Source organism: Mytilus californianus, unplaced genomic scaffold (assembly GCF_021869535.1).
Source record: "Mytilus californianus isolate M0D057914Y unplaced genomic scaffold, xbMytCali1.0.p SCAF_1, whole genome shotgun sequence".
Classification (NCBI taxonomy): domain Eukaryota; kingdom Metazoa; phylum Mollusca; class Bivalvia; order Mytilida; family Mytilidae; genus Mytilus; species Mytilus californianus.
In genome coordinates, this window is record NW_026262581.1 from 110,199,982 (window position 1) to 110,225,109 (window position 25,128).

Consider the following 25,128-nt stretch of genomic DNA (forward strand, 5'->3'; position numbering starts at 1 on the left):
GCCTGAAGTAAATTTGTTATCCATGTATTGCATTAAAAACATCATATTTCTTTCCAAATAGCGAGTCAAACATCGTTTATTTTTGTAAATTTTTCTTCGTCCGGCATTGAAATATTTGTACTAAACTACTGATCGGAACCGGACCAGCTATGACCGAAATCCGGATTCTTACGATAATGACTACTGAAGAATGAATGGCACAGCTGACAGAGGAATATTGATCCCAAAAAGGAAAAATTACGCATTCCACGCGTATTAACATACTTTTGGTTAGATCTTCTTGATTAATGTATATATTTCCATGTATATGAATTGTTTCAATTTATTAATTAAAATTGCTCAACTCTGGGACTACTATACTATATGTCCAAGCTTAACTGTGTTAAATTTATATATCTTTTAAATGAGAATTTTAACCACTGAATTTCACAAACACAACAGAGTACATTTTAAACAGAAATAACAACTTTCTTTTCCTTTTTGATTTAAAAAAAATCTTTTTTATTATTGCTATAGATATTAAACTGGTTTTTTTCTGACAAGAGGACTAATATGATTGTGCAACTAGATATGATAAAATTAAACAACTTTGAATTTGAACTGTTACTTTTATTGTACTCCCAGGTACAAATTGAACAATATAAAAAAATAAGATACATATGGCCCTTTGTATTATAGTAAAACCAAACATTGTAGCGCAGCGAGCGAACAAGCACTTCTCTTTCAAATCTCACCACTTCCCCCTCTCAGTTTCAAAAAGAGAAGTCACTTCTCCTTATGATTCTGAAGTAGTGTGAGCCCTGTTAAAGGCAGTAAAATTAAGACATTTTGATATTATAAATACAGAGGGGTTTCAGTGTTTCAGTTATTTGAGAAATAAACACTGTAGATGTAGATGCACCATTTTCAGATGAGATGAATCTCCATTAAAAATTAAAGACAACATATTTTAAGTAGTGAAATGTTTTTAAATTTACTTACGTCTTCTGTACTGTATAATATTTGGAGTCCTGTACAGTACATCTATACAGTAATAACATTTGTTTGCATCGGTTTCTCCACTGAAATGACAAATGAAAAATATTGCATCAGGTTTCTGTTTAGTTTCAAAGTTTTTTTTGTACATAACATATAAATAGTTACACTGGAGAAGTGGGTCTATACTGCCTTCTCTTCTTTCCGGTGTATACCTGATTCCGGTGTAATGTTAAAATCCGGGTTTTTGTTGACATAAAAGCATGTGCATGGGTCAGAGGTCGGAGGTTACAGACAACTGGTTCCCCGCTGTATGTCAACGGATGTAAATACATTAAACAGTCTTCATTACAGGTAAAAAATATTTATTAGCTCAACATAGTGTTTTTTCATCCATTCCAAAACCATTGATATGCCATGAAATTTCAAGCGATCTAAAAATATTGAATATTCATCCAAAATCAATCTATTGTTATTGATTTATCGTCTGCCATGTGCAAGTGGTCTTAAACAACAGTCACGTGATTATAAAACGTCCTAATGATTCTGGAAAAAATCTATGGAAAGCCTGCTTAACAAAAATGAACAATTTTACAATGTTTTTAGAAAAAAGTTATTTATCATTTTTTTTTTATGTTATTGAAAATGATTTCTGTTGATTGAATTCAATTGAAATTAATATAAATGGATATGAAAAGAACATTTACCATAGATTACTGTGCTGAAAGGACAAAATTCTTGCACAATGAATATAACAAATGCTGCTATACAGTACAAGTAAAATAATTGCAGCTATATATGAGAAAAAAAAAAGTTTGCTAAAAATTTAATTCAAAGCAGATTTCAGTTTTTACTGGTCATTTCCATGTTTAAGTGTTTATGAGTGTTAATTTTTATTACAGATATCTTCAATTCTGCAGTGATGATTATGAACATTAAGTGTTTTGAGGAGAGGGAATTGTTCTTTACGACCGTAAACTGTAACACAGAACAATTTTTTTTTCATTATTCTGATTCAAACACACACACAATAGTTTTAGAATTGTTTTTATAATCATTTTTTTTTTATGAATCAGGTAATTTTTCAAATATTGAAAATTTGTGAATCACTCAAATAAAATTATTTTTAAAGATTTTTCACAATAAGAGTAAAAAAAAATTTATATTTTTTTTCTTACAATTTTATTTTTTTAATCTTGCACATTTGACTCTTTAAACACTTTTCATCTTGCCAATTTAAATTGTCCTGAATAAAACAATGTTTTGCTCATCTGTATTTCTTTACTAGAATATAATGTTATTTGATGCACAAAATAGGGTGCATTAGTGTTCTACGTTGTCCTCCATATTATATTTTACCTTTGCACCGGAAAGAGGTTATTAAAAAAAAAAATTTGTAAGGGTTCCGCGGAACCCAGTGTCTCGCCTACTTTTGCTGTTAATAGCAGGCTCAACAAAAATGAGGAAAAAAATTAATAAAAATATTCCTCTCTATACTTTCTTTTGAATGTAAGTAGCTTCTGTCCAAGTTTGGTAAAAATCCAGGATAGTTTATGAATCTAATAAATGTTTTAAAAACTTAAACTGCAGACTGTATGTAATGTTAACTGGGAGAAAAACAAAGTCCATTTATAAGTAAAAAACGGAAAAAATGGAACAAAATTTTAACAAATTTTCCTTCTAGATACTAGCTTTTAATCATAAACAAGCTTCTGTCCAAGTTTGGTACAAATCCAGGATAGTTTAAGAAAGCTGTTAAAATTTAAAAAAACTTGAACCACAGAGTGAATGTAATGTAAACTGGCAGAAAAACTAAGTCCATTTATAAGTTAAATACGGATAAACTGGATTTTTTTACAAATTTTACTTCTGGATACTATCTTATGATCATAAATAAGCTTCTGTCCAAGTTTGGTACAAATCCAGGATAGTTTAAGAAAGTTGTTAAAATTTTTAAAATTTTAACCACAGAGTGAATGTAATGTTAACTGGCAGAAAAACTAAGTCCATTTATAAGTAAAATACGGAAAAAATGGAATTTTTTTTTTACAAAATTTACTTCTGGATACTATCTTATGATCATAAACAAGCTTCTGTCCAAGTTTGTTAGAAATCCAGGATAGTTTAAGAAAGTAATTAAAATTTCAAAAACTTTAACCACAGAGTGATTATTTGTGGACGCCGCCGCCGCGTCGCCGACGGAATGTAGGATCGCTATGTCTCGTTTTTTTGACAAAAGTCGAAGGCTAGACAACAATGGCGGATGGTGATCGCCGATTTTCAATCATTAATTGAACTGAATAAACTAGACAATTGGGTAACATATTATGCATCATTGTAAAGCTAAATATCTGAATTTTATTTATTTGAATCATATTTGTTCCATCTAGCTCGACCGGCAGTTGGATATGAAGAATAACATTTTGACCACCGAAATGGGGTTAACCCAGTATACATGTTGTAATGTTACACATTACAAGATATGCATGACTGGTACGCAACAGACTTTTTTAGCTATAACATATAACTTGATACAAGCAAATAAATTATTATTGTGTTATTATCTGGAATAAACAATCAATTATCAATCAATCTTGAGAATGCACAACTTAACATAAACAGATTTGCAAAAGGCCCATTATCCATATCTTAAAAGTTACATTTATGTTGTGTTTGTCTTGAAAATATTTGTAATATCCAGTTATACAGCATGGGATTTGCTTATTATTGAAGGCTGTACCATGACCTGAAGTTGTCAACATCCTTGTTCTTTGGTGAAAAGTTTTCTCACTAGCAAGCCTACCACATCATGCTATTTTCATATACAATGTACAAAAATGTAGATACATACAATATAGACATCAGCATTGTACTGTTAACCATGGAACTATTCATTCCACCAATGATAGAGCTTTGTTGTGGATGGGTATATCTTTCTACACATTCCAGCTGTTCCTGTGGCACAGAATCACGTCTCCATTTGTCGAATGCAACATTTGTCTTCACATCAACACCAGCTTCTTGTGAATACCAATCTCCGTGGTATATGAATGGTATGTTACATTTTGTGACTGGAAATATAGTTTCAGAAATATAAAATACATGGCATATCCCTTTTATAGTACAAAAAATCGTAAGGGTTCGGCGGAACCCAGTGTCTCGCCTACTTTTGCTGTTAATCGCAGGCTCAACAAAAATGAGGAAAAAAATTAATAAAAATATTCCTCTCTATACTATCTTTTGATTGTAAGTAGCTTCTGTCCAAGTTTGGTAAAAATTCCAGGATAGTTTATGAATCTAATAAATGTTTTAAAAACTTAAACTGCAGACTGTATGTAATGTTAACTGGAAGAAAAACTAAGTCCATCTATAAGTAAAATATGGAAAAAATGGAACAATATTTTAACAATATTTCCTTCTAGATACTAGCTTTTAATCATAAACAAGCTTCTGTCCAAGTTTGGTACAAATCCAGGATAGTTTAAGAAAGTTGTTAAAATTTAAAAAACTTTAACCACAGAGTGAATGTAAAATTAATGTTAACTGGCAGAAAAACAAAGTCCATTTATAAGTAAAATAAGGAAAAAATGGAATTTTTTTTTTATAAAATTTACTTCTGGATACTATCTGATGATCATAAACAAGCTTCTTTCCAAGTTTGGTACAAATCCAGGATAGTTTAAGAAAGTTGTTAAAATTTAAAAAACTTTAACCACAGAGTGAATGTAAAATTAATGTTAACTGGCAGAAAAACAAAGTCCATTTATAAGTAAAATAAGGAAAAAATGGAATTTTTTTTTTATAAAATTTACTTCTGGATACTATCTTATGATCATAAACAAGCTTCTTTCCAAGTTTGGTACAAATCCAGGATAGTTTAAGAAAGTTATTAAAATTTCAAAAACTTTAACCACAGAGTGAATATTTGTGGACGTCTGCCGCCGCCGCAATGTAGGATCGCTATGTCTCGCTTTTTTGACAAAAGTCGAAAGCTCGACAAAAATGTACCCAAATTGCACCTATTTTGCCAAAAAAGCGGATAAAATCATACAGGTTTTCTTACAGACTAAATCATTCGTATTTATATAATTTGCCATTGTGCACGTCTTTCAAGATATATATAATAGTTAAAGGACATTCAAATATACACAAAACCGGTACATGATAATTATCAACAGATGATGTATCCAGTGAAAAAAAATTAAAATCAACGGGTCTCACTAATTAGCGACAAGAAGACTTATTTAGTGTCAAGAAAACAAATTTAGCGTAAAAAATAAAATATCAAATATTTCAAATAAATAAACATTGAAACATACATTTAAATGCGTGTTTTTTTTGTTTGTTTAGATATAACTGTACATTTTTTCATTATTCTTAAAATTTTTAAGTCATTTTCTCTATTCTATATGGACACTTAATATAATCAGAGGATTGAAGAATTAGCTGTTCCTCTATGCTCTTATATTTATAATTAGAGTAATTATCATGTGTTTTTATTTACATTGTTTAACAGGGATTCAAATTAACATTTGGTATTGGAAGGTCCAGGACCTTTGACATTCCAAACTGAAAGGTCCACAACCTAAATTCCAGGTCCCACTTTTACTTGAAATATTTCATAACTCAGTAAGATACAAAATTAATGTGCTTTTGGTGTTAGGTTAGCTTGTTTCATTGTCAGTGTCACTGTTGTATAACATGTTTAATAATAAATGTAATTGTCTTGTATACTATGAATTCAAATAATCTTTTTTTTTGGTATTGGGGAGGGTGTCACTGTGGGTAGGTTTGTTGTCTCAACAATTGGTAAATTAATTACTTATTATACCATTTATAACCTCAGGGCTCACGTACACTACTTCAGAATCATAGGGAGAAGTGACCTCTCTTTGAAACTGATAGGGAGAAGTGGTGAGATTTGGAAGAGAAGTGCTCACTCAAGGCGCTACAATGTTTGGTTTTTACTATAATATAAGGGCTATATGTATCCCTTTTTTATATTGTTCAATTCATACCCGAGTATACAATTAAAGTAACAGTTCAAATTCAAATCTGTTTAAGTGTATCATATCTAGTTGCACTAGTTATATTAGTTCCTCTGTGAAAATAAAGTAAGAAACTTCCAGATTTTTACTGGCCCTTCAAAATTGAGAAGAAATTACCTCTTGGAATTGTAGTAATATGTTTACACTATAAAAACATCTACCTGTTATATCAACATTTATTAATGATAAAGAAAATTACTGTCACATTTAAGTATTTTGTCATGAAAAATTTGTGAACTAAAAGTAATTTTGAGTTTCTGTATAAACTATTTCCTGCTTTTTCTTTCTTTTCCATATATCTTTTGGTTTTCAATTCTTGTGTTTATATTTCATCCTCATAGATGTATTTTGTCACCTGCCTGGAATAATTTTTTTATTGTATTTGATCTGCAAACCCAGAATTACCCTTATCCGCCCCCGAAATCTGATCCGTTATTGTAATTGTCTTCATTTCCGGTTTATGGCATCCATTGTTTTTCAATGTTGTTTTTGTCAGTCAGATACGATTTTACCCGGATTTACACATTACTTGTTGGCGATTTGGTATAAAGCTAGCAGTTGAACAAAAAGAACATTGCTGTCATGAATAATAAAGATGAAAATAAATTTTGAGATCGTTTGGAAAATTTTGGTTCCAAAATTGGGAAAAATATAGCATTGGGAATGAGTCCGAATACCGGACCCTGTGGCATGCTAGAAAAATCCATGGAGGGGTATACGATATCAATAGTAATATGGCTTTGAAATGACCATACTGATGGTTAAAAAGGTCAGCAAAGTTAATTTTTATTTTCTTTCAAATCGAAGGTCCGTCGGGTGTAGCTAGTAACCAAAACGAAAGTACGATTGCAATAGTGGAAGGTCAAGGACCTGGGACCACCACTAATTTGAACTGCTGGTTTAATTATCAATTAACTCCCTGTTGAAACATTTTAATGTTCTGGGGTTACAAAATGTTCAAATTGATACATTCTTAAAAAATAATGCAATAATTTTTTTTACTAAAAAATCATTACAAGACTGTAGTGCTACTAAATAAAACAAAATTTGAAACAACAAATAAGCAACTGCAATTTATTTACTTTTTCTATAAATTTATTGTTGTAATAGAATATAAAACTTTCTTGTCGTTAAAATTCCTCGTCACTAACTAGTGAGACTGAAATCAACGGAAACATTGCATGCAACATCCACAAAAAGTCCTTTTAAAAATGAGCAATTTATACATGTTACAGGCATCAACTTCTTACAAAATGAATAATAAGCATGAACTATTGAGATCTATTGACATATTGTTCTAAAAATGTGGAGAAATAAAACAAAACATTAGTTGTACAATTTTTACAGAAGTGAAGTTAAGCATGGGTACAATTTAGATACTCCTTTTTACAGAATTTTGGGTTGTTTGGTAGTAGGTCTAAACCATTTTTTTCTATAATTCAGTAGGCTTCAAAATTAAACCTGAGGAGATGTATAGAAAATAATGATGCATCTTCAAAATGAAAAATAATGGAAACTTTTGTGTGTTTTTTAAATAAACGTAGGGGAAAACACTTGTCAAAATAAGTGCAATTTTGGTACCCTCACACAAGACTTAACAAGTACTACCTTATAAAAAATTATATCCAATGCCTTCAGATGGAAGCATATTTTTAAAACATCGACTTTTTGTGTCGACTGAGCCAAAGTAGATCTTCCCTAACTAAACAAGTTAGAATTACTTCATATCTGCAGTTATACTAGTCCAAATAATTATGACATCTTGAAAGGCTGACACGCCTTCCTTCGAAATTTCAAGACTTAATAATTATTTGGACTACAGTTATACAACAAATTTATGAAAACATACTTTTATGATTTTGGTGTAAAGGATCCTGTAATTACCTGAAATGTACACTTAACCATAAAAGCATAATGATTCAGTAACTATTAACAAGAGTATACCGTTCTCCGTGATTGTTTTTTGTAAAATATTTTAAAGGTAAACAAATTATTTCACCAATCCGGAAATGAATCAGGTGTTGATTCAACACTTGGGTAATGACATAATGTTACCATTTGCATATTATGTATTATCTTGTCTTAGTATGTAAATATTTTTCTCAAACCTGCAAGTCTAAAATTCAAAGATAAGTATAAGATACAAACAGAAAATGGGATCAATTTGATCGCCATTCTGTTTTGATTTCAACTATGGCGGCACAGGTAATAAAGTAAACTGGTTTTTTTCCCAATACAATGAATAGCGCATGTTAACGATAAGAAAATAGTAAACCAGTCATCATCCAGGTGATTCCAGGTGCGAATGATGACAGGGACTGCTTTCGAGACATTTCGGCAATGAACAGTTCGGCCATGGAATGTAGGACAGAATGTCACAATTCAGTTTTTGAGATTATTTTCTTTGAATAAGAAAACAGTAATTTTTGAATTTTTCTTGAATTATTGTATATATAGAAACCAATTTTGTAAACATTTATTAAAAAATATCAATAATGATCAAACAATTGTTAAAAAAACAAAATGTCAAAGTTGCTTGATACTTAAACGGCTTCATGCATATGGTGCCAATAAATATATCCTTTGCATAATTAACATTTAATAAATCTTCATTTATCAAGGTTAATGAACAATTTCCTAAACTGTAAAATGAATATATGTAATAAAATACTAGATGTTATGAAGGGAATATACTATATAGTAATATATAAAGTATATTATAATGATTGTGTGGCGTTCTATAACTAGATGTTATGAAGCGTAACTGTTTTTTTATATAATCTAGAACAGCTGGGATAACTACAACCACTGAACTACAGGGTCCTGACTTGGCGACGAATACATATATATAGCAGAAGACACGTATCTTGTAGACACTCCTGGTCTCGCTCCGTTTGGAGATACTTCGAATAAATATTACCTGAAATAAATAATATTGTCAGATTACACACAATGCACCATGATTGTTCCACTTGTTTCGTAAAGCCAGGGATACAGTTTGTCCTACCCTAATGTTATTTCTGTATGCCAAATTAAAAAAAAACTTGATTGGAAACAAAGTTGGTAATTGGCAAATGGACTATTCGGTGATAATATTTTCTTAAAATTAAAGGATTTATTTGGACGCTTTCATGCATTTTGGAAAAAAAGTATAAATAAGCAGCATCTGATATTTCACGATCAGAAATATCAAATTCATATATATATTCCATTTTTTTCCAAATTCTACATTATAATTTATGGTACAGTCTTATAGAACGACATTGCTCAGAGAATAATTATTTAGTTATTAATATTTTGAAAATATTCATGTTAGCTTTCATTTTTTATGTCATTCAAATGTCGATAGTTTTGAGAAAACGGTGAATGTTTAAACTTTTATTTTTCTAAGATATATATCATATTGTTGGTCCATTTTGACAGACATATTTCTTTTTTCATTTTTTTTTTGTTGGTGCGCTTTTTGATAACGCTTTGAAAACGAATGCATTTAAAATCGCATTCACAATCCGATATTAATACTTGACTACCACTGCTTATTCTTTCTCGATAATTTTTCTCGATAAACCGAACGGCATCTTGAGTAAGGATTTTAGCTCCTCTTTTTTTTTTTGAATTTTTGACAGATATTCAGTATCCTCTGGTTTTATCCATGTAGTGCAATTAAAACATTTTCCCCGCAAACCCCTACTTTTCTTTTTATATTTTTATTACATATAGTTTTTAAAAGCCATATTTGAACATCTTATAAAATCCTTGTTATTTTTTCATAGTTTTTGAAAGAAAAAAGGTGCCATTGTTAAATGTATGAACAGTCTAGAGAGAATCACTTCCCGCCAAATTTTCAATGGCTTATATCTTGAAAACAAGCACACCCTTCGTTTTTTTCTGATTTTTTAGTTCTTTTATTCATATACTTTCAATTTATAACAGTCTTTTAAAAAGCTTGTTATTTTGAAACAGAGTAGCGAACATCGTTAAAGCAACTTCGAAGCTAAATCCAGAATTTTTAAGGACTTCCAACGTCACGGTGCGGAATGGTTACTGACTTATCGGGTTTTTTTCTGCGTTTCCTGACTAAACGTGTTCAGCAACCGACTATTCGGGTTATTTTTTTTAAAGTGAGGGTTGGTGTATCACAATTCTTTTTAATAAATATAAATTAAGAAGATGTGGTATGAGTGCCAATCAGACAACTATCCATCCAAGTCACAATGTGTAAAAAGTAAACATTTATAGGTCAAAGTACGGCCTTCAACACGGAGCCTTGGCTCACACCGAACAGCAAGCTATAAAGGGCCCCAAAAAGACTAGTGTAAAACAATTCAAACAGGAAAACCACATTTGTTATTCTATACTTGTCCTTAAATGGGCTTTGAACTAGCTGTCAGTAACTGCGAGTACTTTCAGATCTGTACTTAGCGTCCTTTTTGTTGTTAGGGATGAAGGGTGGATAAATACCCTGGCACGTCCGGTCTGTGTTTATGTTTTATGTTTTTTCTGCTATGTATCGATCTGATGAGTTGAGCTTTTTTCAACTGATTTTTAAAGCTTGTTCTTATGTTGTGCTGTTACACCACTGTCCCAGGTTAAGGGGAGGGTTAAGCACTCACAAACATGTTAAACCCCGCCACATTATTTATGTGTCTGTCCCAAGTCAGGAGCCTGTAGTTCAGTTGTTGTCGTTGGTTCATGTCTGTCATATTTGTTTTTCGTTAATTGTTTTTTTTTTATAAATTAGGCCGCTACTTTTCTCAATTGAATTGTTTCATATTTTTCATGTCGGGACCTTTTATAGCCGACTATATACGGTATGGGTTTTTCTCATTGTTTAAGGCCGTACGGTTGCCTATAATTGCTTACATCCACTTATTTTAACTTTTGGTGGATAGTTGTCTCATTGGCAATCATACCTCATCTCCTTATTTTTATATATACTTTACGGAATTTTAGAGTTTTTGTTTGAAAATTAGAATACACTTGCTTGAGCAGGTCCATTCTTTTTTAAATCAACTTCACAAATCAAACAACATGAATGAAAATGCGGACACTTTTGGTTGAAATCTATATTATTTAAGTCAATATTTGAAGATTTTAATTACATTAGTATAAAAATAAGAAGATGTGGTATAATTGCCAGTGAGACAACTCTCCACCAGAGACCAAATGACATAGAAGTTGATAACTATAGGTCACCATATGACCTTCAACAATGAGCAAACAATTCAAACGAGAAAACTTACGGACTGATTTATGTAAAAACAATGAACGAAATACAAATATGATATACATCAACAAACGACAACCACTGAATTACAGGCCCCTGACTTGGGACAGGCACATACAGAATGTGGCAGGGTTAAACATGTTGGCGGGCGCCCAACCCTCCCCGAACCTTGGACAGTCTCTTTAGGCGAATGTTCAAGTAAAGAAACTTTCACACTCCTTGAAATAATGTTACCTATACTATTTTGCGGTAAAATATCAATTTTGATTTTGATGACAACGGACTATATATAAGTGTTTCCGGTACCGAACTATCTGTGTTTACTTTAACATCTCTATAGGAATAAACATTCTTGTTTTTCTGCATTTATCTATACATGTAAACTGGTACAACGAACTCGCAACCGAAAACTAGTCCGAATTATGGTACGTGTGTGGGTCCGTCGGCCCAGTTCATGCATAAAAAACGAAGAAAAAAAAAGTTTCCTTAAAATTCCTTGTCCGGTTTTGGCAATACCTTAGGTCCTTTTGGTTGATCAGCTCTTCAACGTTTATATTAGGTTTTGGACTTTCAAATATTTTGACCTCGAGCATCACTGAAAGAAATTAATTGTCGAAATACGAATCTGGTGCCGTAAAATAACAATTTTCAATACGTACAGTAATTTAATCATTTACACCCATCATCATGACAGTGGTTGCAAAGCTACTTGTTAATTTCAACTTTATTTTGAATTAGGATTACACAATCTTGATTATGTAGTAGGCCCTTTTGTTGTTTGTACAACATTGTCATTCATTTATGACAATGTTATTCGATGTGTTTGAGCATCACCGCTCTTCAACACTTTGAACAGTGGACCATTCATTGGATAGCAATGACCGTTTGCCCCGCCTTCATAAATTGATAGACAACCCGTCTTTTGAAAGTCCTCTCGGGACAATTTGAAAAAAAAAATTATTAAATTAAAAATAATTTTCAGTAGAAATAAACTACTTTTTCCATTGTTTTTCAAAACAAGCAATGCATTTTTCAAGACATTTAGTCAAACAGTTTTTAAAAAACAAAAATGCACCTTCTTCCAAAAAAGGGAAAAATTAACCAATCAGAACGATCGTTCCTTAGTGAGTTGATCTAATAAAGTTTGTTTGACTGATTACGCTCGCACGCCCTTTCGCTAAGCTTGGCCGCAGTTAAGTGTAAGAGGTCAATGTATTCAAGTGAATTTAAGTTCTGTGGTACATTCAAATGTACAATGGGTAAATGTCTTGTTAAAATTTATCTTATCTTTGATGTGCCGCATAAGCATCCCTGTAAAGTAAAACAGTCCGTGCATGACCCATGATAAAGATATTTTATGCATCTGATTGGTTATTTTCTATTAAAATCCAAACCAGTTAGCAACCTATATTAAATTTACGTCTAAAGACAAATTTGTGTCAAATATTTTTGTATAATCTTAATTCCTGAAAATTTAAATTATCTGAACTCTAGAACAGATCTTTTCGGGACGTCGAGTTGGGCCTTTATATTTGTGTGAATTAGGGATTTACACTTATTCGGGAAAAATGCTTTATTTTTTCGGGATTTCGGTATGCTGCTTTTGTTTTTTCCCCTGAAATTCAGGATTACACCCTCCTAGCACCACCACCCCCCCCCCCCCTTCTCTCTCTCTCTCTCTCTCTCTCTCTCTCTCTCTGTATGAGAATTTGAATTTATTAAATATTTGCTTTTCTTACCTGCAGTTTTTGTTTTTCTTTATATGGAATGACTTCAGTTTAATATGGGCGTGGAAATCCATCACTTTTGTCCAAACAACTGTCCTTTATGGTAAAGATTGGCGTGCGATTGTAATTGAAACAATGTAATTTATATATAATGACATTGTAATAGTTTAGGACACAGTTACATCAGTATCAAAAGATAATGTACTTTATTGTGGAAGCTGTGGACTACTGGTTCAAAATAAAATTGATTTCGACAAGTTGCTTTGTAACCACGGTCATGATGTTGGGTGTAAAACAATACTCCGAAGATAGCTGGAGATCATGAAAGCATTAAAAAAAGTATTAACAAAAATACCGAACTCCAAGGTAAATTCAAAAAGGGGGAAGTCCATGAAACCTGACAAAATCAAACGCTCGTCTATATCAACCAACGGAACGAATGGAAAACAATTCTTAGGCATTTCTCGAAGAAAATGGTAGGTAAACCTGGTTTTAACGCTATCTAAACCCCCCACTTGTAGTTCCGTTTATATATTGACACAATTGGGCGAGCAACCCAAACAGACATAATTGGTTAAGAGGAGAATAATTGGTATCCAGTAACCAAACTTTGCAAACATACATCACAGTCATACAACACAACTGACCTAAACCTAAACAAACATAAACATAAATCTGACAGGTCGGGGAAATTTGGACTGCCACTGGAAAATTAATCTCCCCGCCGAACACACATCTATATTATATATCATTCGAAAGAGGAAACCTTGTACTATAACAATATGACTGTCGTAAGTACCGGATATGGTCACATCTGTTTTTAAATTGATACCAAAGGTCATCTTTACAAATCTGTGAAATTATTGAGGGATTTTCAATTTTGACAATTATTTTCTATTTCTTACTTCTACCTAGATACAAACGATACTGTTTTGGCTTTAGTAATGTTTGTTTTTATACATAAACTTGAATCATAGATAATTTTTTCTCAAAAATCCAGTTTTCAACCTATACAATGTTTATAGCAACTTCTAACACTATAAAAATCTTGCTTGGAAATTATACACTTGTATTACATGTTTAGATCTCAACGTGTTTAGGATTGTGTTTAATTTCTAAACACTGTTCTCAGTAAGCACATTAAATGTAAACATGTCTTGAATTTTAACACTTTTAAATATGTTTTAGAATGAATGAAAGTGTTTAGGAATAAAACACTTATTTCTAAGCTAAACACGATCCTAAACACAACCCTAGAGACATTGTACTGAGACACGTTTAGACCAAAACGTGTAAAAAAAATAGTGCACAAAAAATGTGCTTAGAATTGTGTTTAGGATCTAAACACCATTTTACAGTGTAGAAACTATTTTAATTTCACGTAAAAATCAATCGGCATGAAGGACAATACTTCAAAATTGTTTTTTAAACTAGCATATTGGGTGAGGAACCAAGCCAGAAGCAATAGTACACTGCAGTCAAATAAGACCCCAAATTCATTTGCGAATACTTTTGTTATTTATAGACGACTTGTAGCTTGTGGGTTTTTTTTTCATCGATTATTACTGCTTCCATAGAATTATCTACTGTTGTGTAGTTTACTCTGATTGATGTCTATAACATGATCGCTTTTACTCTCATAACCACCCCCTTTTTCCACTTGCAACGTACCACATACTTCAAAAGGTACTCAAGCATGATCTTCATCATCTTCATTTCCATCAAACATTACAAGACGTGTATTAATATATCCACACTTTTCACATGCCTGGCATGGACACATGTCTGTACATGAAAAATTCTGTTCAAAGCAAACACATTCTTTTGAGCACACAGATTTTCCTTTACAAGTAGAGACAAGGTTTTGTAGGAAGTCCGAAGGCATTTGACCCTCGAAAAAACCGGCTTCAAACCATCATAATCAATCCATCCAAACTTTAACGGAGAACTAAGACTTAGAGGTGGTTTGGGAAGGTGTGATGTCATCCGTATACTTGTCTGCAAATAGTTATCAAAGGTACCAGGATTATAATTTAATACGCCAGACGCGCGTTTCGTCTACATAAGACTCATCAGTGACGCTCAGATCAAAATAGTTATAAAGCCAAACAAGTACAAAGTTGAAGAGCATTGAGGAGATGCTCGAAGCAAACGTTGCTTAAATGTTGATTCACAAGGGGGAACCTTGGCCAGACACGCATCTTCAGCAGTCGCAAGTTTAAAACGTAATTTATTCGTGTCATTGTGTACGCTTTTGAATTTCCTCTTTTGATCATAAAGCCAAGCAGGGCTTTCTTGCAACTGAAAGATATTCATCAACATCACCGTTTGCCATATTTACTACACACCTGTTTCAGGACTTTGAAACCCGTTTTTTTTTACCTACACCAAGCATTGCTGAAAGAGGAGTCACATCCTGAGTTTGCATGTACAGCAGGCAAGCATTGACTGACGGTGGAATTCACAGAATTGCATAGTTCATGTATAGGTATAAAACGTCTTGCATCTTTTGCGCTGGTTACAGTTCCTGTTTTCAAACCAAAGTTCTTCTGTGTTTTTCAAGGAAGAAACCAAGTTGCTTTCTTTAAATATTTACGTTCTGAAATATTTATCAGTAACAAGTTTTATGAAGTACTATATGCTTAAAACATTATTAGGTAGTAATGGCTACTATACTATCAAGTATAAAGTTTTTGTCTGAAATTGCGATAAAAATTACTTCATTTATAAACAGTCAGAACTTTGCAAATTTTATAGATTAGATGAAAATAAAACACTGAATAAAACATTTTGACAAATGATAATAGCTAGAAAAAAAATAACATTAATTAAATGTAAGCAAATATATTCAAATTTTCATTTTGAAAAAAGGGGTTGCAAATTTTCTAATATACTCTAGTCATTTTAACGATTTTTTAAGAAAAATCTTACCATACGTAATTCTTACGACAGGGTGGAAAATCAAGTAGACATATTTGTCTTTAAGTTAAGACCGGTTTTCGCTGTGTTATTTGGGGAGATTAAACTCGAAATTTAGACGACTTTTAACACTTTTGTCACCGCACAATTAATGAGACCATGAAGGACTTATGGTTTGCCAAGATCTCATCCTTACCAAAAGTTTCGTTTTTGAACGTTGGAGTATCTGAGCGTTCATTGATTTATTCCTAATTTTTTTAAGACAAAAACAATACTGTTTGAAGCTTTGTCCGCAGCAATAACAACATACTAATCGTGAAGAGGGGATAGACATTTCACAGTTCATTAATTACAATAAACAATTTGCCGATTACTGTTTGAATCCAGGTTTTATGTTAAAATTACGTGGCCCCTTTAAGAATTGTTTCTCTTATTTGGGACATACTGCTATTCTCTTCATTGAATACCAAAGGCACTTACAATTAGTTAACTTATTATGGTATAAAAGCAAATGGTTAAAAAAAAAATCGGGTTTTTCTTTGACATTGCACAGACAGAGTACCGCCATGTCCCTTTTAACGGACACTTATGAATACAGAATAATTTTAGAGCCCATTCTGGAATTGGCAAATCACCTATTATTTTTCAAAAATTTTACAAAGCTCACTTCTTGGAACCCCTCTCCCCTAAAGTTTTTTTTTAATTATGTTAATCATACTCTGTCGACCTGTCAAATATCCGAACAGACATCTTTATCTGTATGTTTCTTTATTGAGGAAACAGTATCAAGGATAATGGCGAATCCGGGATTGGAGCCCTCCTACTTTTCGAAAATTTGTAAAATTTGATGTGTGTGTAGGCAACGATGCTTTGTATCACGACAAGGGACCATGGAGTGCATTTTCAAATTGTCCTTATTTTGCACGCCTGACTATGATGTCTAGAGATTTCCAGTCTATAATAGTTCTAGGATCTTCTTGGTACTTGATACTTCGAGTTAAAGGCACATAACCAGTCTATATCCTCCTCCTCCTACATACTGCTTATACATTTTATGTCATTCCAAACGTGAAAAATTGTTTTCATATATTTTGCTAGATTTATATCTCGACCATGAATCTTTTCAAGATAATTATATGTTAAAACTAATCAAATGTTTCTTTTCTTCAAATATTGATAATAAGAACTGGAGTTCTTCATAGATACAAACACCTAAACCATCTGAATTAAAATTGAGCTCCAATTACAGTCTTCATCTAGTATACAAAAATAAAGCAATCCATCAGACATCATACTAAAACCAATATGTAAAATGGAACCCAGCTTCATCAGAGACGACCTGGATTTCCTGAACAATATTTTGAAAAGCCAGTTGCTTGTAAAAAAATTCTATCGACCTAGGACTTTTATCTAAGATATTTGTCATATTAGACATAATGTTGATACATTTTGACAGACATTTTTCTTTTTTATGATCCCCCCCCCCCCACCTTTTGATAATGCAACCGATTTTACACAGATGCGACAAGAATATTTCCTGCATTGTCAATCACTTTTTCGCGCGGTCTGTGAAAAAAAAGTTAATGGATCTTTACTTTATCGAAAGATCTGCGCATACAAGACTTCAAAATGATGGCCGAGGGAGAGCTTTTTGATTTACTGTAGAAGTTTGATTTAGACAAATGGATTTGACTCGAAAGGTAAATCTATATTATTGTACAGAGCTCATACTCGGTGTACTTTTCAAAAGAGATGTAAACAAACTGATAATGTCATGTCAAAAAACAAAAAAGGAAAAAATAAACAACAGTATACAAAACTTAGTAAAGAAAACTCAAATCTGAGCAAAACGAACCGAACCAAAAAACCTGGGTGATCTCAGGTGCTCCGGAAGGGTAAGCAGATTCTGCTCCACATATGACACATGTCGTGTTTCTCATATTAATACAAACCCGGTGATAAGTCTAATTCGGTAGGTCACATTCGAGGAAAAGAGGACTGGATTGTGGTTATAACAATTGGAACATATTCGTCGTCATCTGTAATACAGATATTTCATAACGGTCAACTAACTCGTGACTGCGTTCGTATAAATTGGCAGACGGTTTCTGTTGGATCCTTTATTTCAAGTTCGATGGGATAAATAAGTTCAATATAGTCACCAAACATTGAATTATTTAGTGAGAGGACATCATCTATATGGAGAAACGTGAAGTTAAAGGATAATGCAAGCTTCTTTTTGTTCTACTTAAAAATCTCCTGAATGAAATCGTGGACTATTATACTAACCGTCAATATATTATGTCCCAGATGAAATCAGCCTCATATAAATAAATGAAAAAAAAAAATCAGCAAGAAAAGGAGCACAGTTGGTACCCATGGGAATGCTGATTGTTTGTTGAAATATACATCCTACAAACGGAACAAATATCTTGTCGATCAAAAAGTCATTGATAATGTCAGTTTCAGAGATGACACGAATTTAATTTGGCGAACGACGTCTTTAATGTGTGTTCTGAACATACACGGAATAATTGCCACTTGCGTTTACGCAAAAATCAATTAATCAATCCTTCAATGTAAATTTTGTACACAGTTCTCTTTTTTTACTTTTGAAAATAGTTTCAACTGGTATTTTAAACAATCATGGGAATTGTACATGTGGTATATTTCTACGTTTTTTCATTCAATGGGAAGCACTTTTCGGGGGAGCTAAAAATAATTTATAGTGATACTTCCGTAAAATGGAAGTTATTGTACGGTGTGACTTAACCTAGTGGAAGTTGTAGCACAATTCTGGCTCCTCCTCTTAAACATTTTTACGATTAATAGTACAGATATTTACATATGCAAACACATGAAACCATGACACAACTGGGTTATGGGATAGTAGTATCGAGAGTACAAGCTATAACATACTCATATGTTCCCTTTCAGTAACATATACACCAATGAAAGTTGAAAGCGCTTCCTCTACGATTGCTTTATCTTTTTAAACAAACAAATGGAGGATCTAAATAAATTTTACCACACGAAGCCAGGTCCCTGGATAAAAAAAACGCTAAATTTTTTTGGTTTGGTATTCTAATCATTAAAGAAAGAGAAACTGTCACCACGGATCTTAACCTTCAAGGAACCGATACTCGTGAATATCTAAATAACGTAAAACTCTCTGTTGATCAATCTAAAAATTATTAACTCAGGTTCGAAAACTGATTCAGGCAAAGTTTACCTAAAGGTGGAGTTACCTTTCTTTTAAACTGATGTTTACTTTGCGTATTGCTGTGTGTTTGTGTATTCAACATTGGCTAGGGGAGGGTTTAGATAAAACAAAACATGTTAAACCCCGTCGCATTTTTACGCCTATCCCATGTCCTCTAGCCTTTGTTATGCATTTTATTCTGGAAGTTGTACATGTATTCTATTATCTCATTTCCTCCAGATTTGAAAGCATTACGTGTTATTCCATCTATGCCTGCTGCTTTGTCATTCTTAAGTGATTAGATAGCCTTTTCACTTCATATTTCTTGATATTATCTGTTTTTATGTACAAATCTTTCCATGGTTCTACTTTTACTGGTTGGTCTGGTTCTGGTCTATTTATAAAAATAATGAGATGTAGTATGATTGCTAATGATACAACTATCCACCAAAGTTCAAATGAAGTGGATGTAAGCAATTATAGGCAACCGTACGACCTTCAACAATGAGAAAAAACCCATACCGTATAGTCGGTTTAGAATTTAGAACGTTGGTAAATTATTCATTCCATCTTTCCTTTACCCTTTATCCTTTACTGGTTTAGACTTAGCTGTTTACGTCTGCTAAAGTTATGGCGAGGTTTTGATATCGCCCTTATATGCAGCGAACTCTTCTTCAGTTGCAAGACCATTCACATATTCTCTCTTGTCTTTTCTACAGCATTTTTTTCACTTCTTTGTTGATGTTCTGGTGTTTGTTTTGTGCCTCTTGTTTCTGAGCCCTTGTTCTTGCATTATTAACTTTTCCCTTCATTTCCCCTCTCTCTTCAATTTATCTCATGCTCCATATGACATCCAATATTTCCGTTCGTTTGTTTTCCTTACAAGAACCTCTTCAGACGCTTTCTTGATGATATCTTTACCTGCTTCCCATTCATTATCTATGTCCATGTCTGGCCCAACGTTTAGGATTGCGAATATGTTTCTGAGCTCGATTTGGAATTGGTCTTTGAGATGAAAATCTTTGAGCTTCTCCACGTTGTACTTTATACGTTTTCGTTCTACTTGTGTCCCTTTTGCAAATTTAATTTTTACTTTGGCTATGACAAGGTGGTGGTCTGTGGTGACATTAGCTCCTCTCATAACTCTGACGTCTTGTAGTGAACTTCTCCATCTTTGACTTATCATGATGTGGTCAATCTGATTTTTTGTTTTTCTGTCGGGGGATTTCCATGTCTCCTTGTGTATATCTTATGTGGGATCAAACTGCCTCCTATCACTAGCTCATTCATCTCGAAAAATTCATATAGCTTTTCTCCATTCTCATTTATTTCTCCAAGACCATGTTTTACTATTGTTCGCTCTTTGTCCTTGTTTTCTTTTCCAATTTTCGCATTTATAATACCCATTACTATTTTGATGTCTCTTTTGGGGATATTGTCCCAGACATGTAACATAAAAACAACGCTTTTCATCTTCCTCTGCATTATTGGTTGGTGCATAACACTGTATAATAGTTATGTTTTGGCACTTATCTCTAAGTCTCACCAACATTATTCTCTCACTTACTGGTTCCCATACCATCAGGTTTTTCTTTGATTTCTTGGAAAGCATTACTGCAACACCTTTGGTGTGATAAACATTTTGGCATTTCCCGAGTGCATAATTTCCTCACCTATTACAAGTGTAAAAACAACACCACTTTGGTTCCATCTTGCTTCATTTATGCCAAGTATGTTGATGTAATAGTTTCTCATCTCCTTTGCTATCTGAGCACATTTTTCGCATTCATACATGGTGCGTGCATTCGTGACTTATTTGGGCGAAAACAGCGGTATCGGTTTACTAGACGTCATTCTCTGCCTCGTATATTGGTCTTTAGTTGCATTAAAACAATTTCTGCTTCAACCATAGAAAGGCAAGCATGTTAAACTACTATTAGTTTCTGTGATCAGCTGTACAGGGCAATGTGATTAGTCTGGCGTCAATCCCCATACCAGGAGGGCTAGGGATTTATTCATCAAGGTTTCCTTCCTCTAGATGAGCTGCTAGCCAAAGCTTATGACTCCCATTTAGCCATTAAGTGTCTATCAAGTTGTCCTTTTCTTAGATGAACTACGTCAACAGAGCTATAATCTTCTTCTGACCAACTATTTACCCACAGCTTGGGCAAGGTTGATGAGTGCAAGGGCATGTCCACATGACAATGGGCCTAACCACTGCATCTCTGGGGCCTTTGCTGCTCCGAGATCCTCTACAATTATGCCTAGGATGCTAGACCCTAGTTACCATGTGCTGTCGCGAGGAGGCATTGCAGAAGTCTTGTATAGTGCAGAGGCTTTGTACTGGCAAAAAAACTTACACACTCGGCTTTCTTTTCACCTGCAACTGAGCTTTGGAAAGTTTGATGAGTGCAAGGGCATGTCCACATGACAATGGGCCTAACCACTGCATCTCTGGGGCCCTTGCTGCTCCGAGATCCTCTACAATTATGCCTAGGATGCTAGACCCTAGTTACCATGTGCTGTCGCGAGGAGGCATTGCAGAAGTCTTGTATATTGCAGAGGCTTTGTACTGGCAAAAAAACTTACAAACTCGGCTTTCTTTTCACCTGCAAAGCAGACTAGCCAGCGGCGGTAAAGAGCATATGGCCCCAAACACACTAGACGCTTACAAACTTCAATTTATCAAATCATAATACTGTGCATTTGTAGAGTACTGTTGATACTGTAGACAAGGCTTTTAAAGACCCTTTAAACATAAAATTAAATACCGGTTAAACGGTTAATCGATCGAAAGATTATACGATTAACCAGTTAGTCAAAACTATTCAATTTGACGACACTATTATAATTACCTATGTTCTTATTCGTCTACTCAAACAAACATAAAATATTTATAAATAAAAACCAAACACTATTTGGGATATCAGCTCGCCTGGACAGTACAGTTAAGCAACTGTATTCATTTTATTTACAATGCGCCAATGTTTGTCTGCACGTCCTTAGCCGATGCTTCAACATAACATTAACTAATACACAATCTACAAAAGAAATATTTTTTGTTAACAATCTTTTCAAGCATGTATAATCTTAAAAACGTCCACTTCAACCATAAGTATGAATAAATCAATTTACAAAATTGATAAAATATAAGTGGGTGGGTGGGTGGGGTCAGAAATGACCAGACTGGTCTGTCAGAAGGCAAGCGTCGAATGACACATAATTAAACATAGATTTACCGTTACAATTCTTCCCGCTTATTTTGGCTCGTGAAATACTCAGTAATTCAGAGTAGACCTTATATCTAGTCATGTGACAAATGTCAAAACAAATACACGTGTTCATTATAACATTTATAAATACATTTATGTTCTTATTCGTCTACTCAAACAAACATAAAATATTTATAAATAAAAACCAAACACTATTTGGGATATCAGCTCGCCTGGACAGTACAGTTAAGCATCGAAAGAAAACAAAGAAAGGGAACAGATACTAGCTATATAACAGCAATTAAATATATTTATAAGACAGTCTTATATACCCAATTTTTTAGATACTGACAATCTGTTATCCATACTTTCTTTTATATAACCATCTTTAGCATTTTCGCTCTTCCACTGCCCGTGCTTTTTAAATAGACGATCTTTAACTCCTGCTGCTGCTGCTGCAGCGGTTGCTCCACCTGAGCGTAAACTGTGTAGACCAAACTGTTTTTTATCTAAACCGATGGTTTCAAATGCATTTAATAATACTTCTCTAGCTCTAGAGCATGAAAGTGGTGAATTTTCCTTAATTTATAAGTATCACTTTTACTACAATAACTTAAAGACCTGAATACAAATTCGTCAGAATTTTCTATTATTTTAGCTAACTTCATATAACGTTCTAACATAGCCACTGGACAAGTATCATTTCCAGTTTTAGAAATAACTACATCACGGCCTTCCCTGTAGACATCAGTTTTGCTCTGTTCTAAATACAGTTTAACATGAGTAGGAAAAAAGGTCATATTAGATCTTTTCAAATTAGCTAATTCAGAAAATCGTAAAAATCCTGCATAACTCAATAAGTACATGCATGCAGTGCGTACATCTTTAAGATTTTTACAGTTTTGACCATATATATGAACAATTTTTAATAAAATGTTAGCTGTAATAGGTTCCTTTTTGCTAATTTTGTGTCCAATTTTTCTGTATGACCCTTCACGAACAGAAGTAACCAAGTCAGACTTGCAAGGGTTCGGAAAACCGGCTAGCTTGTGTGCCCAAGAAATCGCATATACAGCCTCATCTATTTTACTTGTAGAGTTGAATGTTTCTGATATATGAACTAAGTATAATGCAATATGTACAGTAGAAGCTGGTAATGCTGGTAATGAAGAAATGCAATGTAATTTTGACCACTTACACCATATTTGTACTTCTTTCTAGTGCTGTCCGCCTTCGACGATAGAACATAATCTGGAAGTTTTTGTACAAGATGATTAGGCATACTAGGATGAATATCGCTGGACAATGATTGCCATATTCCAACGTTGAAAATGTCTGTAAAATGTGTTAACAATATAAAAATTAATAAGCCCAAAAATAATCATATATATTTAAAAATCATGACCATACTTCACATTAATCCAGAAGTCTTGTCATATACATTTGACCTTGTCAACTACAATTTGACTGTATAATTAACCTTGTCACCACCAATATATTATTATCAGTAAAATCCATCAATACACGTGACCATGTCAACTATTTCTATATGATCGTGTCACCGCTACCCAGTAGCGTCTAACATAACCGCCAAGACTGGTGTTATGAGTTGCTCTTGAGCAAATATAGAATTTGGGTTCGACCCTCTTACAAAGATACCTTTTGTATCTATAAATTCAATGACATCTGTAACATGTACCTGGTACTCTAAGTTTTTATTGAAAATCTTAGTCCAATAGGCTGCTGATTTCCATTTAGGAACAATCAAAGTACCTCTAGCTTTACAGTAAATCAAGTGTGTAATACATCGAATAACAGAATAAACAGGTGGTACTAACCAGTAATTCTCATTTGACCAATCTTGTGTGAAAGCATCTACAGCTATTGCGCATGGGTTCCAAAATAGAGAATTTTATCTACACACTTTTGCATTCTGAGAATTAGCAAACCTATCTATTGTGTAAGGACCCCATAAATCATTCATAAATTGAAAAAACTCATTTGATACACCCCAATCCTCGTAATCAACCTTCTACTGATGTAATCAGCTTGAGAGTTTTGTGATCTAGGAATCCATTGAATGTCAATAGAAATACATCTCTGAATACAGACCGAAAATATCGACAAAGCTATCATTTGTAGTTTCTCATTCATACTACCAGCTTTTACAATTTTCACACAGTTCTGATTATCTGTGTACCATTTAAGCGTTTTACCTTCAAAAGCAATTTTGAAAGATATCAAGGTTAGCTATATGGCTTTCAACTCCCTCCATGTTGAACTTTCTTGTGCTTCAGAAAGGTCCCATGTTTCATGAAAATTTTTCTTGTCAAGTTCTAGTGAAGTGAATATGCACCTGCCCCTATACCACTGGCGTCAGAGTAAATTACAACATGTGATTTTAAGTAATGACCCAACAACTTAATGTTTAAACTAGTAATGTTATCTAACCAGAAATGCAGTTCTGATAAGACTTTGTAAGGACATGGAAACAACAGCCATTTGTCCCATTCTGTTCTACACTCTATTACCATATAACAAAATTTTGTCATAATTCTAGCTACTTTGCCAATGACTGGAACCATGGAAATAATTCTACCTACAACCTGAGCTAAGGTCCTAGCAGTTATTTTTGGAAATTTTCTAATAACTGATACAAGGGATGCACGTAAATCATCTACACGTCTGTCTGGAATAACAAGACTAAATTCGCTAGCATTCCAAACAATACCAAGCCATTCTAATGACTGTACAGGTGAAAAAATTGACTTTCCTTCATTTATAAGAAAACCGGCGTCTTCTAAAGATTTCTTCAAAA

At 33.3% G+C, this 25,128-nt stretch overlaps 1 protein-coding gene across 1 annotated transcript in view; it reads right to left on the reverse strand.

The window, feature by feature from the left end:
* Window positions 1-8,255, reverse strand: part of LOC127730425 (uncharacterized) — a 38,271-nt gene extending 30,016 nt beyond the window's left edge. Inside the window, exons 1-3 of the mRNA XM_052238838.1 lie at window positions 8,132-8,255; window positions 3,827-4,046; window positions 982-1,061 (exon numbers count right to left, since the gene is read on the reverse strand). Coding sequence (XP_052094798.1) covers window positions 982-1,061; window positions 3,827-4,046; window positions 8,132-8,198 — 367 coding nt within the window. The 5' untranslated portion in view covers window positions 8,199-8,255. The remainder of the gene's footprint in view (window positions 1-981; window positions 1,062-3,826; window positions 4,047-8,131) is intronic.
* Between the last annotated feature and the right edge of the window lie 16,873 nt (window positions 8,256-25,128).